Source organism: Ursus americanus, chromosome 30 (genome assembly GCF_024610735.1).
Source record: "Ursus americanus isolate L20-20 chromosome 30, mUrsAme1.1.p, whole genome shotgun sequence".
NCBI lineage: Eukaryota > Metazoa > Chordata > Mammalia > Carnivora > Ursidae > Ursus > Ursus americanus.
In genome coordinates, this window is record NC_142156.1 from 4165095 (window position 1) to 4183362 (window position 18268).

The 18268-nt window shown below is 39.4% G+C and overlaps 1 protein-coding gene across 1 annotated transcript in view; it reads right to left on the reverse strand.

Moving 5' to 3' along the window:
- TTC28 (tetratricopeptide repeat domain 28) overlaps positions 1-17986 on the reverse strand; it is a 416616-nt gene extending 398630 nt beyond the window's left edge. The window contains 1 exon segment of the mRNA XM_045791231.2: positions 1765-17986. Within this exon segment, the coding sequence (XP_045647187.2) occupies positions 1765-1791 (27 nt within the window). The 5' untranslated portion in view covers positions 1792-17986.
- Between the last annotated feature and the right edge of the window lie 282 nt (positions 17987-18268).

Genomic DNA, 18268 nt, shown 5'->3' on the forward strand with positions numbered 1-18268 from the left:
ATCTTCCAGAGTCCAGAAATCCACCTGACTGCCAAGAATAATACTTCCGTGGTTCAAGCAATACCAGTACCCAGAGGGGTTTCCACAGACATAACCACATGAGTTACTGCATATTGGGTAAAATAGAAAAAACAGACATTTATGAATGTATAGTTCACAGACATCTTAAAAGTACTCACAAATACGCAATTTACAAATACAGATGGAAGGGGGGAGTACTTTAGGAATACACAGTATCTATTTAAATTGCTTAATTATATGGTTTCTTTATGGTTTTCCTCAACCTGACTCTAATTTTTGTTGGGGATTGGAGGGGGAAGATACATGTATCTCTTAACTAAAGTAAATGAAACCACTCTCACTGAAAGAAGCTCTATGATGAGAACTAATAGAAAAGAGATTCTGACTTCAGGATGAGGTAACAAATGACTTAGTGTCAGAGATCAAAACTGTATTAATTAGTTATCAAAGAAAACCTTTCAATTTACCAGGCTATACTATACAAGGGTTGTTAGATTCTCTAGCAATATAACAAATGCACAATATCTGAGAATCATTTCACACGATTTCTATTTCAACTCTGATGTAAAACACGGTATCACACATCATGCCACAAAGAAAGAGTCAGCTTAGCTAGTTCAAGTAGAACACCAGGCAGCTGCTAACAGAGACAGGTCAAGGCTGGGGAGGGGCACAGCACAGCCAGTTCGCTGTGTTTTCCTTCAGAAGAATGTCAATAAAAACCATGGCCAAATGAGGTATGGGGGGGGGGGTGGGGAGAGTCCTGCTATGCAGTGAACCACTGCGTTCACCTAACAGCGCCAGTCAGACAAGTTAGCAAAAGGGAGCCCTAGCCAAACCTTCAGCTGCCAACAACTTAAAGAAAGCTGTCTTTCTCCCTGAGCGTCCTGGGGTAGGGACCAGTTCCACATTTAGAAACGTTATTTCTGGGACCAATAGCAATTTATTTTGATAGAACCACTGGATTTTTTTTTCTTGAGTTCTCAACAAAGGAGCCATATTAGGAAATAATCTCGCAAAAAGCAAACTGCCCCCTCCCCCTCTTCCCCACGATCGATGCACACACGCCCGTGCACGCTGACACGCACAGACACACACCCGTGCACAATGGCCGGCGTGCGCACTCGCGCCGGCCCACGCGGCGGCCCGGGAGCCCCGCAGGCAGAAGGCCCGGCCCGGCCCCAGGCGCTGGGGCAGGAGGCCCCGCGGCCCGGCTGCCCGGGAACCAGCTGCTGGGCGGTTGTGCTGGGGATGCTCGCCCCCCAGTGGGGCCCTTGGGAAGCAGCTGCCAGCGGCTCGCAACCCTATTAACCCCTTGGGGAAGTAGGTGCTACAACACCCACCTGCAGGGACACTGGAATGTGTCGGGAGGGCAGCCCCAAATGGCACCCCAGAGACAGGGCGCCACCGAGCCCTTGGACTCTGGCAGCTCTTGGCTGCGTCCTGCAAAGCTAATCGTGTCGCTGGCTTCACGGAGCTTCTAAAGCAAAAGGGTGTTTCTGAGCTGTCACCCCTGAGAGTCCAGGCATACGAAGAAGGAAAAACTTAAGAGGGCAGTGGACGCAGACTTGACTTGGTAACTCGTCCCTGAGGGACTGGCGCCAAGTCCCTAAAGGGACAGAGCTGCCTGTCCGGCCAGCCCAGCAAACTATGGAAGGGATGGAGGGACCTGAGGGCAACAGCCCCTGGTCACCCTTCCCTGAGTCGGGCATCAGGGCCCCGTCCCCACTCCAGGACACTTACCTTCTTCCGGGGCTGCCATTTCATCATATTTGTACAGCCGATACGTGGAACATCAAGATGCTGGCTGGGGGCTGGGGGCAGATGCAGGGCAGCCGCGACTGCAAGTCATGCTGCCTCCCTCCCACCCCCTAATTCTTTCCCATATTCACTGCAAAGGGAAAAAGCCCAGGAGAGTCCAGTCTTTTCGCCTTCAGTTCAATGAAAAGTATCCCCACACCACGAACACACTTCCCACCGGGCTAGGAAGTCCCAGCAGCAACCAGCGTACTCCTGCGAGAGCGGGGCATTTTCCCCCCCGCGCAGCCAGCGCCTGCGAAAGGAGCCTGCGGCAGGGGGTCTCCAAGCCGGCTGCAGAGACCCTCCCTCAGAGAAGAGACTCAGGACGAGAGCTGATGCAGACACCGAGCCGGGCTCCTGCCATCCAAACCCCTTTTGGCGAATTCTCCTCTTCTCAAAAAAAGATTAGACAAGCAATCAAACCCTCACGCGCAGCCTGGAGCAATTCCCAAAATTCTGGGTGTATTTCTCGTTTGTAAAATTTAGCAAAGAAAATTCCAAAGATCTGTAATCAGAGCTTCTTTACGCTGTTTTTTTTTTCCTTCCTTCTTGGCTAACTTGGGGAAAGGATCTGCCCTTCCCGAAATGCCTACCTTCCTTGAACACTGTAAATAGGAAAACTTGGTTTGTGTGTTTAGATTTTTTTTTTTTTTTTTAATTCCCAAGAACCTTAGTGGGGAAAGGCTGGAAGGAAATCCTGCAAGAACCCAACTCCACAGCTCAGTCTGCACTAATGACTTCCTTCCCTTCAGTGTGAGCACCGCCTGCCCAGCTCCAGCCACACAGAGCAAACGGTTTCTGGGTCTTAGTGCCACGACATCTGCTCCAAAGCAAAAAGTAAGCATACACTTTGAGAGGCACCTAACAGCTCCTAAGGAATCAGAGCCAAGAGACACCTACAAAATCAGGAAACCATTTCAAAAGATGTATTTGAATTTGTGAGTTACATCAAGAGAAAAAAGGAATTGAAAAGGGACTCCAGACCAAAGGCTACAAAATCTCAGTGTGTGATTTGAAGAAAAAAGATTTCAGATATCTTAAAAGATTTTGATTTTTTAAAAAATTAATCAAGAATAGACTCTGCTTCTCTAAATCTAGCACTAATTTTATTACTATAAACTATTGTTATGGAGATTGTTTCATTCCTCTTCTTAAATGATTCTTATTTAAGGAGATACATCTCCAAACACAAGATACTATGTAATTCCACTATTATCTGTCATCCAATATGTCTATCAACTCCTATCCCACCACGAGGCTATTTTGATAGATGGGAATATAATGGGTGGTGTAAGCTACTAGAATACTAATGTATATAATAATAGTAACTGATGTACTATGAGTCCAAGTTCCAACAATGTTTAACTTACTACTCTCCAAGTTCTAGATGCATTGGCAGGATTGGCTGATGTGGGTCATTATATGCAGATTAAACACTAACTCTATCTGATTACAAATGTTACTAAAATACCTAAAACAGTTACCTGAAACAGATTACTTTTGAGATCTTTTCCAAGCCTAAGAGTCTGAAATTCAATGGTGAAAGCATTATCTTTTTTATGGTAATAATATTAACAATTATAGCTGAATGAATAGGCATTATTTCTTAAACCACTACTCTCTGCCAGGACGGATGCCTACATTCATTATCTCAAGCCCTGCAAGGAAGGTCTTACTGTTCCATGTGCCAGATGAGGACGCTGAGATTCAGAGCGGTCAGGTGCTCAACCAAGACCACAACACATGGAAGGTGGTGGGGCTGGTATTCAGACCCACAATAACGCAGCTCCAGAGCCTATGACCCTTTGATGACGTGCATTACAGCTACCTCTCATTTCAGTAAAACTATGAAGTGTCTATTATTTGCCAGCCTTTGTTCCAGGCACTAGAAATATGAGCAAGAGGCTGTCCCTGCTCTTGAAATCAGATACAGCAGTCAAATAATACCAGCAAATAACACCAATACTCTGTATATGTTCTGACATATCCAAATCATTCCACACAGCTTAACCTGGAAATCCTACTAGCATGGAAAGTTCAGTAAATTGCAAACCAAATTCAGCAATCTACAACAAAATCAGCTTCTCTTCCCAATTTTTCCTTTATCTGTCCATAGCTCTGTCATTCTTCCAGGATAACAAAACCTTCACATCATTCCTTAGGTTAAGGAATTCCTCTATCACCAAGTCCTATTGCTTCTTTCTTAGACATCACTTTCAAATTCCTACTGCTGACATCTGAGGCCAGGGCCTCACTAAACATATATTAAATACCAGCTAGGTACAAAGTAACATTTAGGATAGAAGGATGTGAGACGAAGTCCCTATGCTACAGGAAATTACAAAGAAGCTAGGACAAAACAGAACACTTATAAAAAGACAATCAGGCATTGCTTTAGTCAGTTAAGCAACAAAGGAGTTACACAGTCAGTAGGTGTTCCAGGAGTTAGAAGGAGAAATCATTGTAAACACCGATGGATGGTCAAGGTTTCACAAAGGAATGGGAAGTAAAAATTCAGAGGAGATACAACTCATTCTAGAGTCAAAAGCCAAGGTACTTACCACGGTAATGACCTTCAGGATCTGGACCCTTCCACCTTTCAGAACTCCCCTCGGACCCCTCTCCTGCTCCCTTTCTCAGCTCCTACCCTACTGGCCACCCCACTGTCCCTTGAATACATCAAACATACATTTATTTGATGCACTCCCTATCTGAATCACTCTTCCTCCAGAGAGCCAAGAGGCTCTTGGCTCTCTCCCTCAGTTCCTTTAGGACTTTATTCACATATCATATTGGAAAGGCTGTCTCTCACCATTCCTTCTAGAATAATAGCACGATGACCCACACACTGTTATGTTCTATCTTCCTTACTCTGCTACATTTTACTTCATAGCCCTTATGACATATATTTTGTTTGTTTACTTAATGTCTTATTCATCTCACAAGAACATAAATTCCAAGGGAGCAGGGACTGTGCTCTGTTATAATACCAACACCCCGTGAAAAAATACCTGACACAATAAGCAGTCATTGAATATTGTTGAATGAAATAATGAAAGAAAAAGGGAGAACAGTGTGAACAAAAGAGACAAGCGTATGTAAGACGTATTCAAGATACACATATTGACCTCTCTAAAATATAAAGTTTCAATGTGAGAATGTTAAAGGCAGAGACCTTGTCTGTTCAGCTTTGTAATCCCCTGTGCCCCAAATCATGCCTGGCATAGCAGAAGTGCTCAATACTCTGGGAAAAAAGAATGAATGGGGTGGGGTGGGGTAGGGGTGAGGGATGAATGGTAAGTGAGTCAAAGCCCAGTCCATTCCACAGAAAGTAAACGGTACTTTGGCAAGGTATGTTGGGACCAAATGGTAGGGAACATTGTAAGGCAGAGAAATTTGGACTATATCCTATAGTATGCAGGGCACTGAAGCTGTTCATAGTAGGCAAAGGGCATAACTGAAGCAGGCATTTTTTGCTTTTACATTTTTAATACATATATTTAAATTGTCTACTGGACATCACTATTAATTCCCCAGTCATCTAGTTCCGTTTTTTTTTATTTTAATTCCAATATAGTCAACCTACAGTGTTATACGAATGTCAGGTGAACAATATAGTGATTCAGCACTTCCATACATCACCTGGTGCTCATCACGAGTGCCTCCTTAATCCCCATCACGAATTTCACCCATCCCCCCACCTACATCCCCTCTGGTAACCAGCAGTTTCTTCTCTATAGTTGAAAGTCCATTTCTTAGCTTATCTCTCTCTTCTTTTTTTCCTTTGCTCATTTGCTTTGTTTCCTAAATTCCACATATGAGTGAAATCATACGGTATTTGTCTTTCTCTGACTTATTTCACTTAGCATTATACTCTCTAGCACCATCCGTGTCACTGCAAATGGCAAGATTTCATTCTTTTTTATGGCTGATAAAAAAGAATTTATCCATGAGATAGATAGATAGATAGATAGATAGATAGATAGATAGATAGATAGATAGATACCACATCTTTATCCATTCATCTAGTCATTGATACTTGGACTGCTTCCATAAGCATAAGCATTTTGGCTATTGTAAATAACACTGCTATATAAACACAGGGGCACATGTATCCCTTTGAATTAGTGTTTTTAATTTTTGGGGTGAAGCAGCATTTTTAAGCAATCTAATATGTAACAAAATATTAACCCTATAATATTAGTATTATAAGGCTGTTTTTTATATAAACCCTCATTTTTAAACTATGTAAACTATTAAAATGCTTACTATGACCATTTGACAGATACCAAAACTAAACTTCCAAGGGGTTAAGTAACTTGTTCAATGCCACACAGCAGTTCAATGGCAATGAAAGGACTGGAACTCAAGGCTTATAAATCAATGCCTGAGTGATGGAAGTGGAAATCTACAATTGCTTAGGGGTCAAGAGAAAAGTTTCTATTTTCTACTCTGCCTCTGATTTACTGATGTAACAAAAATTTTCAAAAGGACAAGGCAAGTGACACGAGTAAGTGAAACACAGTCAAAGATAAGACAAAAGGGAATTGTGAGTACTGTTACATGAGTAATGTAAAAGAGGTAGCTGAGACATAACTTCTCTCAATTGATGTCATGCAGGAATATCAGTCTAACAGTGCCAGAAACTCTTAAATTTTCATGAGAAGCTAAAAATTTCCTGATTTTTAACTGTTTGCTTGAAAATTTTAAAGCATCCTAACAGGCCAAACAAAACATGCCTGTAGGTCTAAATTCCATCTGCATGCCATAACTTGTGACTGCTGACTTAAGCCACTCAGGCCTCACTTTCCCATATGTAAATTAAGGGACCTACACGGTTACTAATCTGGGGGGTGGTTTTCTGAAGGCATCTGTGAATCCATATGCATACTACCATGCACGGTCTGTGGACTGAAGAGTAATCTCCCTTATTCAGACCCTGTTGGACTTAATAAAAGACAAAATTCTTTAAACTGGGGGAGAGGGAGTCTGAGAACAGTGGGCTATATCAGGAAAGACGACAGAGAAAATATACTTGTTTATTTTTTGTTTCCTTTTTTTTTTTTTTTAAGATTTTATTCATTTACTTGAGAGGGTGGGAGTGCTCAAGTGGGGGCCAGGCAGAGGCAGAGGCAGAGGGAGAAGCAGACTCCCCAGGACCCTGAGATCATGACCTGAGCTGAAGGCAGACACCCAACCAACTGAACCACACAGATGCCTCTATATTTATGTTTCTATGGAAAGACAGACTCAATCTAAAACTTCAAAGTGATCCAAGTTTTTAAACTCATTTTCAATCATTTAGGTGTATTTACTTTGGATCATGTATTTACATGGCATTTCTTCCCCTGCTGTCTGGTATTTCAGGTTTCATTCAATAGGTACCACTCAATAGAGGGCCATTACCTAGAAGCCTTTAAATACCAATATCTTAAATCACCATATTTATTTTATGTTTTTATGTTGCTTAATCCAAATTGAATCGGTAATTATATCTGAAATATTTTTAGAATTACTATTATACCAATATACTTTCTCCATTAGTAATTATTTATATAAAATTACCAAGCTAACATAGTTCAAAATGTCATAACTTAGCTTATTGTTTCAAAGATCCAGTATCAAAAAGCAAGAACACAGCTTCTCAGATCTACAGCTACTAAAAGGCATTTTTTACAACGGCTTTATTTTTTAACATAGCACTTCACAAATCACTTCTCTAAAAGCAGATATTGTAAAACAGTTTATTAAAATGGTATTTTCCTCAATAACTACTTGCCTATTCAAATCCGAACAAAAGCAAGAAAGAGGAAATGAATGAAAAAAACATACCTTTTTTCATTGTTGCAAATTTTCTTAAGATTTCCTTAGGAATGATATGTCTGTCTTTGATCACAGGGTAAATGCCTGAAAAAGCTAGCCTCATACTTATTTACATTTATTGTGTTTATAAGTAGAATATTCAACTCAATGTGAAACAGCATTTGGAAAATATATTAATTTTCCTAAAGACCAAATTATTTTCAAGTATCAAGTATCTAAAGAGGTGTTAGGAAAGTAAAGGGACAAAAGAATTATATTTGAGATAAAAAAAATTTTTGCCTCATTAGTGATATTTCACACAATTGGTTTTCAGAATATAAAGGCCTTGCTTTGCTAAAGAAAGAAAACTAAAATAACTTGTTACAGTAAGAATTCTGCCAAAACAGCCAAGCTGATGCAGGACCATGGTCCTATTCCTCAGGAGGGAAACTGTTCCATAACATCCAGAAAGGATCCCCCTTAACCTTACCCACCTCACTTCTTTCCACTATCGGGCAGTGTCAGAGAAAAAAAGCCCAACCCTTTAAACCCAACACACACTGACTCACGAACTCATATACAAGGGACTGTACTAGACAGCGTGGAAGGAGACAAAAAGGCAACATGTGATTTTTGCCCTTGAGGAGATAGCAGTCTGGTGGAGGCTGAAGGAGAAGACAGGTAGACAACTAATAAAAATAACAATAACAATAGCAACTAACTAACACTTACCAATCTTGCTATTTGTCTGACTCTTCAGAGCCCAAGCTCTTAGTGTAAGCTAAGTGCTAGAAAGAATGGATTAACTAATGGTATATTCTCTCATTAAGACTGTGGAAGCCCTAATGAGCAATTAATTCTGACTGTGGTAAATGAGAAAGGTTTTACAGGAGAGGTGGCACAGTATTCTTTCAACAAGCAGAGAAGGGGTTTGGGAAGGAGTATTTCAGATTGAAGAAACAGAGCATGAGCCAAAACACGGAAGTATGAAAATGTGGGCCACATTAGTATGTCACCCAATAGATCTGAAACCTATAATGCAGGGCAAGGTGCAATGGAGTTCAGGTTAGAAGGCTGTAAATGATATTATCTTTACAATAATAACTATCATTTATTGAGTATGTGCGAAGTATTTTATATATTTCGTTGATTCTTCCTAACACCTTCGTGAGGAGGAACTATTATCATGCCCATTTTACAGAAGAGGAAATTAAGCCTAAGGGTGAAGTAACCATATCATGGTTAGAAAGTGGTCAAAAGGAAATTTAACTCAGATTCTAAAGCCTTGTTCTTAACTTCTGACTTAGAACATAATGATGAGCAGTACAGGGTTTAACTTAAGGTACTGGCAAATCCATTAGATTTTTATGCTAACTCTGGAAGTACCGTGAGCGATAGAAAGAATGGGAGAACAATAAAGACAGAAAGGCCAAATAATTTCTGTTGCAATAGCTCAATAAGAGAGGAAGAGGCCTTGAATTAGGGCAGCAGAAACAGAAAAAGGGCCTTCTTACGAGACATTTCATAAGTAAACCAGATTCTAAGAACCTGTTACATGAAAGGGACAGAAAGAGTAGGATCTCAAAATGTTTCATCATCTTTTTAAGAAAAGAGACACCCCACTCACTGAGATATGGATCACAGAAAGAACAAGTAGATACTAAATTCAGTTTGAGACAAAGTCTAAGGTAGTGATCAGAGATACACAGGAATGTGGAGTAGGTAGGTAGAGGTATGGTCTGGAATTAAGGATCTGCATCTGTAGCTATGGCTATAGATTTGGGCTCATTCACATAATGATGATATTAAAAAGCTTTCAGTGGAAAAAAAAAAAAGATCCCCTCAGGGATAGAGTTTGGAGCTAAATGATAGAGAGAGAATACAGAATTGAATCTGGAGCCATGCTATACTACTAAATACAACACAATTCACTGCCCAGTGGAGATGGGTGGGAGATCTGAGGCAGGAACGTTTACGTGGCCAATACTGCCTGATTCAAATCTTAGACCCACCATATACTAGCTATATGACCTAGATTCCTCTTTTTCTGTACCTTAACCTCCAACTCCATAAAATGGAGATGATAATGGCCCCTACCTAAACAGGTTGTTGTGAGGATTAAATTATATATATTTAATATATATAATTATACACATACAATACATCCCATGCATAATGCTATACATTTAGTGTTGCTGTTGTTTTACTGTGCTAACCTGACTTTTTTTTTCTTTTTTTTTTTTAAAGATTTTATTTATTTATTCGACAGAGATAGAGACAGCCAGCGAGAGAGGGAACACAAGCAGGGGGAGTGGGAGAGGAAGAAGCAGGCTCATAGCGGAAGACCCTGATGTGGGGCTCGATCCCAGAATGCCGGGATCACGCCCTGAGCCAAAGGCAAACGCTTAACCGCTGTGCCACCCAGGCGCCCCTGACTTTTTTTTTCTTTATTCATCATACCATGGATTTTGTCCTGGTTTTACTTTAACGCCAACAAACTGCCAGGAACTGATGCTCACGTGTTTCAAGGGTACGCTCATTTTTCTAATGGGCCTTCTACTTCTGTTCATGACAGAGCAAGTAGGACCAGGTTTACTCCCCTGACATAAGTAGAATATTGGATAAAATATAGGAAAAATACTGTTTCCGTACCATTTCATACAGCAGGCAGCACAGTACTATGAACCTCGAGAGAAGGGAAACAAATGAGGTGAGCCCTATGATCAGATCACCCTGGCTTTCTGCCCAGAGGCACTTTCTGGACCACAGAGCAGGAAGGGGATGCCAAACAGAACACAATGGGTTGCTGAGCCGAGGAGATCAGAATCTGAGGACAAAATAGCTGGAACATTCAGGGAAGCAAAATGGAGAAGCTGATCTCTAATGGGGCTACACCGACAAGGTGTACTTGAGCCTCACAGGGGTCTCCCTGAGTTGTGCCTGAGCACAAAGTTGCCCAGTGGAGGGTGAAACTCCACAAGGTGAGGCAAAGGGAAGCCATAAGCTGACCAACTGCCAGAGCTCACCAGGCCTGCAAGATTTAAGTTCCAACCAGCCAGAGTGGAGGGAACATCAGAAAAGTCATGTCTTTACAGAAGGTGTAAACTAGCCTGAAGTATAGTTGACCCTTGATCTATACAGATTTGAACTGCACAGGTTCACTTACAGATTTTTTTTTTAAATAAATACAGTATAGTGCTGTAAACTTACTTTCTCTTGTGATTTTCTTAACAACATTTCCTTTCCTCTAGCTTAACTAAAAGAATACAGTATATAATACATATAACAGGGGCGCCTGGGTGACTCAGTCTATTAAGCATCTGCCTTCGGCTCAGGTCATGATTCCAGGGTTCTGGGATGGAGCCCCACATCGGGCTCCCTGCTCAGCGGAGAGTCTGCTTCTCCCTCTCCCACTGCCTGCCACTCTGCCTGCTTGTGCTCTCTCTCTGTCAAGTAAATAAATAAAATCTTTTAAAATAATAATAATAATACATATAACATACAAAATATGCATTAATCAACTGTTTATGTTATCAGTATTGCTTCTGGTCAATGAGGCTATTAGTAGATAGGTTTTTTGAGAGTCAAAAGTTATATGTGGATTTTCGACTGTACAGAGGGAGGAGTCGACACCCCAACCTTGTCCTGCTCAAGGGTCAACTGTATACTCTAAAATTCACCTTAACAAAGCTTAAAAACAAACCTTGAAAGAAGCATATTTAATCTACAAGTAATTTAACTATCTGCCAGAACAAAGTTCAATACTCTTTGAAGGAACACAACAAAATCTAGCACTAATGAAAAAGCCCAGCATTCATTTTCCAGTGATACTTATGACAGGACACGGGTGCTAACCTGGAAATGCTCTGTTATCTCTTTAGCAAGCAATTAATCTTCTATGATAAGAATACTATGACAGTGTTACAAATTTTCTCATATAAATATGATGAATGAACTATACTATTTGGGGCTACATAGCCACAGAGCATGTGTAATTTTGCCATTATATAATTCATCAATCTGGGAGAAATTTTAGCATATGTTATCTTCAGCTAAAGTTTACAGAATTTCTCTGAAGTAAATTAAGTGGTCAGATATGTGGGCCAGAATATGCACCTTCGGATTTATTAATCTTCCTAAAGAAATCCTGAGGTACAAGTGTAGTAATTGTGTGTGTGTGTGTTTTCGTACATAAGCTTTTCTTTTAAAAAGATGCTTGAAATTGGGGCTTATTTACTTGTTTTAACCAAAAGAGGCTATATTTCTCTGGCTATGGTTAAAAAAAAAAATAGGGAAAATGAATCTCTTTTCAATCCTAGGACAGGAAATAGGCTATGAGAAAAGAAAGTCAATAGAAATATTATTCTTGAAGTCCATTTGGAGGCCCTTTAATGACTTGTTTAAATTTACACTTATGAATTTATAAGCAACCAAATAAATTACAATCACAAAACTGACACTTCTTTATGGTGCTTGTTGAACTGCCCAATATCTGTATTACCACCCTGTTTGAGGGGAATTTCCCCATTTTTTTTTTAATTTATGTATTTCAGAGAGAGAAAGAGAGAGAGTGGGGAGAGGAGCAGAGGGAGAGAAAGAATCCTGAAGCAGACTCCCCACTGAGCCGGGAGCCTGACATGGGGTGCCTGACGTAGGGCTCGATCCCAGGACCCTGAGATCATGACCAAAGCCGAGATCATGACCAGAGCCGAAATCAAGGGTCGGCCGCTTAACTGACTCAGCCACCCGGGCACCCCTCCATTAGCTAAGTCTTGAGGAACGTAGGAAATATCTTTCATGACAGAAACCAAAAAGGTCAGATGATTACTTTATCCCACCACCCAACAGCTAGGATGAAGACACATACCTAAGCTCAATTCTTTGCCAGAACTTTGAATATAAAGCCAATGACACAAATAGTGACAGAGAGAATTTACTCTGGCAGTAGCCACAGCAACATCCAGTTACTATGGTCATCAGTGCCGCCAGAGCTCATCATGGCCTCCATCATCTAGCCAGCAATGGTGGTTTCAGCTCTGGCACCCAGGGCTACTGTGGCACCAATACGGCTGAGATACAGGTACCTCATGATTTTAACAGTTGCAATTGTTTTCTGTTACTTGCAACTAAGAACCCTGGCTGACTCACACAGAGACATTTGATTTTGTTTATACTGAAACACAAATTTTTCTTGCATGAACCGACATGTATATAAGGTGGAATGCTCTAAGGCCCAGTCTTCTGCCATCTTGTCTCCCTACCTATAATCACTCCCTCAGAGATGTCAGCCACTACTAAGCCTCTAAATACCATGTCTTAATTGATGGTACCCATATTTATGCCTCAAATACCTACCTCTCTATTGGGCTCCAGACTTGTAGAAATGACTGCCAACTCAACATCTCCACTAAGAAGTCCAACAGACATCTCAGACTTACATAGCCCAAAAAAACTCTGGATTTTCCCCAAGACTCTGGTCCTTCTTTGTATTTTATCTCAATTAATGGCATCTCTATTCACCCAGGAGCTCAGTCTAAAAACTTTATACAGTTACCTTGATTCCTCTCCTTGCCTTGCCCTCAACATCTAACTAGCAAGTCCTCAACTTTCTACCTACAAATTCTAATCCAAATTCTGCCACTTCTCATCACCTCTACATCTTCTTCTTTATGCCATTAATATCACCTAAACTATTACAATAGCTTCCACTCTGCTTCCTGTGATTCAGTCTCTCCGTATAGCCAGAATGATATATTTTTTAAGATTTTATTTATTTATTTGAGAGAGCGTGCACAAGCAGGAGGAGGGGCAGAGGGAGAAGCAGACTCCTGCTTAGCGGGGAGTCCCACATAGGGCTGGATCCCAGGACCCTGGGATCATGACCTGAGCCAAAGACAGGTGCCTACCCAAGTGAGCCAACCAGGCACCCCTAGAATTATCTTTTTACAGTGTAAATCAGATTATGCATTTCCTCTGGTTTTGTTTTTTTTTTTAAGATTTTATTTATTTATGTGACAGAGAGACAGCCAGCGAGAGAGGGAACATAGCAGGGGAGTGGGAGAGGAAGAAGCAGGCTCCCAGCGGAGAAGCCCGATGTGCGACTCGATCCCGGAACGCCGGGATCACGCCCTGAGCCGAAGGCAGACGCTTAACGACTGCACTACCCAGGCGCCCCTATGCATTTCCTCTGTTTAAAACCCACTTAAGGGGGTGGGTGGGTGGTTGGCTCAGTCCACAGAGCATGCGACTCTTGATCTTGGGGCTGTAAATTCCAGCCCCACTTTAAAGGTGCAGAGATTACTTAAATTTATATCTTAAAAAAAAACAAAACAACGACCAAAAAAAAACGGGCACCTTTCATGAAGGAAAAACAAAAAACCAGTCGGTTAAACATCCCACTCAGATCTTGGTCTCAGAGTCATAAGTGAGTTCAAGCCAAGGCACTGGGCTCCACGCTGGGTGTGGAGCCTACTTAAAATTAATTAATTAATTTAATTAAATTAAAATAAAGAACACTTAAGGACCCTCTTTGCACAAAGAATAAAATACAAAGCCTTTACCATGGCCAAGAAAAGGCCCCACATGATCTGGCTTCTACCTTCCACCCTCATCTCTCACCATACTTTCCCTTCATGGTGCTGCAGCCAGACCTGCCTTCTTATGCTTCTTTCATGACCTTGGTGGTTGCAGTTGTATCTGCCTGGTATTCTCTTCCTCCAGAATAGGTATTTCCTTCTCAAGATTCAATTTTTTTTTTTCAACTAGCAAGCCCTCAACGAGATCTCCTCACCAAAATTAATTCCCCTCCCCACATTTACTACATAGTGTATTACTTTATTTTCTTCAACCCACATATTATAATTTGAAATTGTATTATTTATTCATTTGATCTGTGTGTCACCCAACAGATTATAAGGTCTATATGGAGTGGTTGTATTGTCTGTATTGTTCACCACTATAAAAGTCCAATACTTAGAAGAGTTCCCAGAACATGTTAGGTCCTCATTAAATGACTGTTGAATGAATGAGTCAATTTAATGTCAGTTACATGGTAAGATAAAACATGTAGAATTTCCTTTGCAGTAAAATTTTCAGCACGGAATTTATTCATCAAGGGATACTTGTAAAACCCCTCAGTTCTGAAAGGATTTCAGACTCAAAAAGGGGCCATTTCCCTTACGTCAGCACTACACCTGGCCTAAGTCTAAAGATGTTCCATTAAAAGAAATACAAGCTTCTGAAAATAATTATTCTGAAAAATCATTTTTGTCCAATGTTTTTTTATTGAAGGAATTCCAGTACTATCACTTTCTATTTTCATTTGTATGAGGGAAAATCTCACATTACCCAAAAATGGATGGATAAAATGATCTTTAGATAGTTTAATAAATAAATTAAAAACACTTTGAAATCCTTAGATGAAGTACAAATCACTTGTCAAAAGTACAATCTCATTTGTCAAAACATGAAAATGAAAAAAGAGAAGACACAGAAATAACAGGCTCGGAGCTGCCAAACTGACAGGCTGTCTTAAGTAAGATAGTCAAAACATTCATATGCTAATTTTTAAAAGTGCTGTCTATCTGGCCACCCATATAAAAACATGGAAGGGCTTTTTCTTCTTATTTCAAAATTACATGAACGGGTCAGACGGTGGACACTCCGATTACCAAATTAAGCAACAGGAATTAAGGTCCTAAAGAATTTTCTGTTTTTCTGAACGTAAGACAGTTACTAACTGACCTGCATGGTAAGGAATTCAGAAGATCCAGTCTCTACAAAAACTTATCCTTTACACCACTGAGCACAATCACTAACAGTCGGCTGCATATAGAACACGATGCAAAAGGTAACTCCCCATGCGAGCAGCTGGGGTTTGTTCTATATTGCAAATGGCAAAAATTGAAGAGCAAAAACTACCAAAATAGGAGTAAGGATTAGCTAAAATGTACAAATATTTTTAACTATTTTCTTTGTTAATACCTTAAAGGGTTGTCTTATTCACATTTCTCCCAAGCATTCCTCCCTCTTGTAACACTAATAATTCTAAACAAAAGAGCATCTCCTTGAAATGTTCCCTTCATTAGGCTGATGAATTCACCACCAAATGCACACTTTCGTGAGTCACCCCACTTCCTGAGATGTGGAATCCAGTCTAGCAATAAAGCTCAAGTTTTGCTCAAATATGCTTTGGTAAGATTGCTGATGTTTTTGGATTCAGATGTTCTGCTGCTAAAAATGAGAGTGACCACATTTGTATGATTACATTTGATTGTATGATTACATTTATGTGAAATGTCCAGAGCAGGAAAATCTATAGAGACAGAAAGTAGATTAGTGACTGCTAGGGTCTGAGGGGTGGGGGGAATGAGGAGTGGCTGCTAATGGGTACAGGGTTTCTTTTAGGCAAGATGAAAATATTCTGGAATTGGGTAATGGCCGCACAATTTTGTGAATATATGAAAAAAAATCGCTGAATTGTACACTTTTAAAAGGGTGGATTTTATGGTAGGTGAATTATATTGCAATTAAACTGTTATTTAAAAAATGCAGTCAGCTTTCTCCAATTTGTGAAGAAATTAATATATAATTCTCTGTACTTAAAACTTTTCTGTCACAAATTTTTTAAGTCTTTGGCATGAGCTACCTTTTGTCTTCTAGCACCAGATGACAAAAATAAACAATTAGCAAACAAACATTAGCATGAAAACTTGAAAAAACAAATCAACATTCCTAGTTGAACGGGCTACTTTTTCACGGACAAGTGCTGATGATATAAATTTATTATGAGTACACACCACAGAATCATTTTCTAATTATCATTATATGCATTTGAAAGATATAATAAAAGATGTCACTATTTCACAGCATTCTACCAAGAACACCATGGCTGTATATGGTGTCTTGTTTAGACACATTAGAACCACTGAAACAGAACAAAGCTAAGAAGACCAAATAAAGGTGGAACTAATCTTTATCTTTTTAACAACATATAGTAGCCTAACATTTCTCATCCATGACTACAAACACTTACAATAAACCTTTGCACAAACCTTTCCTCAGCCCCACAAAAAAAGCAGATGGAAACATTGTTTCTTATAATCTTCACCAATTTTAGCACCACCATTTCAAAGATAAAATTTTAAAATTCCAATCCTAAAACACAGGGACTATTCTAAATATCAAGATCGGTTCCAACTTTAAAAGAAACCTAAAAACAAAACAAAACAAAAAAACCCCTGCTTCCTGAAGCACAGTCATATCTTAATAACAAATAATTCAATCTGCGTCTCTGAAAATCCAAAATGCATACAGTCTATAGAAATTTCTAGCTTCTTATAGTTAGTCTTATGTAGATGAGTTTTAAATTGTTAATAATAACCAAATCAAATAGTATCATACTGTTTTCATTATTGCTTTTTGAAAAGTATGCCTTATTATATTGTAAAATTAATCCCCTTTTATTAGCTGTATTTTTTCAAAATAATCAAAATAATCTTTGATATTCTAACCTAGTCATTCTTCCACATAAATTTCAAATTAATCGTGTCAAATTTTAGGAAAAATTTGTTGATATTTTCACTGTTTTTGTTACAGAAAATCACGCATAGTTCTTACTTACATTATTATTCTTAAATAATTTTGCTCTGATAAATGTGCCTCTTTTTTTTCCACTAAATTTTTTAACTTAGGTGGAATGCTAAGTGAAATGTTATTTTATTGAACTCATTTTTTCTAATATCTTAGTCAACTTATTTGGATTTTCTTGGTATTAAGGATGTTTGTGGTAAATATTTTTGTCTTAATTTTATATAAAAATCTGTTTCAACATTTCATCTCAAAAAACTTAGAACACAATTCAAAATAATAATAAAACACATTTAAATGAATAAGAAAGCAGTGTCTAAGGATTTCTAGAGATACAAAAATTAATTAATTAAACAAAAAAAAAGGTAACAAATTCATCCAAACAGAAATACAAAAACTACAAAAGTAGATTTTAGCTTGAAAGTAGGTATGGACTTCATTTCAAATTTATATCTAAAAACCACTCTTAAATGGGTGAGACAGTTTGAAAAATTCCAGATGTATCTAAGCCTGGTTTTCAATAACGTTCTTGATAATATCCCCTGAAATAGAAGTTCTAATACAAACCAGGATTTGGTAAAGACAGAAACATCAAAAGATATGTTCCTAAATAAGAGGCTTAATCTTTTTTTAAAGTCAGTTTCTGAAAGGTAGTATTAAAATATTTACCAGAATAATAACAGCATACTCTGGATTTATCAGATCATCAGATCCCAGTAAAAGATATTGAACACAACATCCAAAGCCCAAAAGGTCTCCTAGCTGCACGTGTGTGTGTGTGTGTGTGTGTGTGTGTGTGTGTGTGTGTGTGTTGACAGAGGAGGTGGTATTGGTAAACAGTTTCATTTGGGAGTTTTATATACCTACTCCAAGTTACTAATTTTTTTCCTAATAGAAAGCCTAAAGAAGGTGAATAGAACCTGACAGAAACTCCCTTGTTCTCACCTTTCTCTCAAAACAGGGTCAAAGTGCCATCTGCTTCTTTTTTCCACATCAGGCCCACCCCTACTCGAAGAGCAGATCCAGCTTTTTGCAGAAAGCATGTATTAGCAGCATC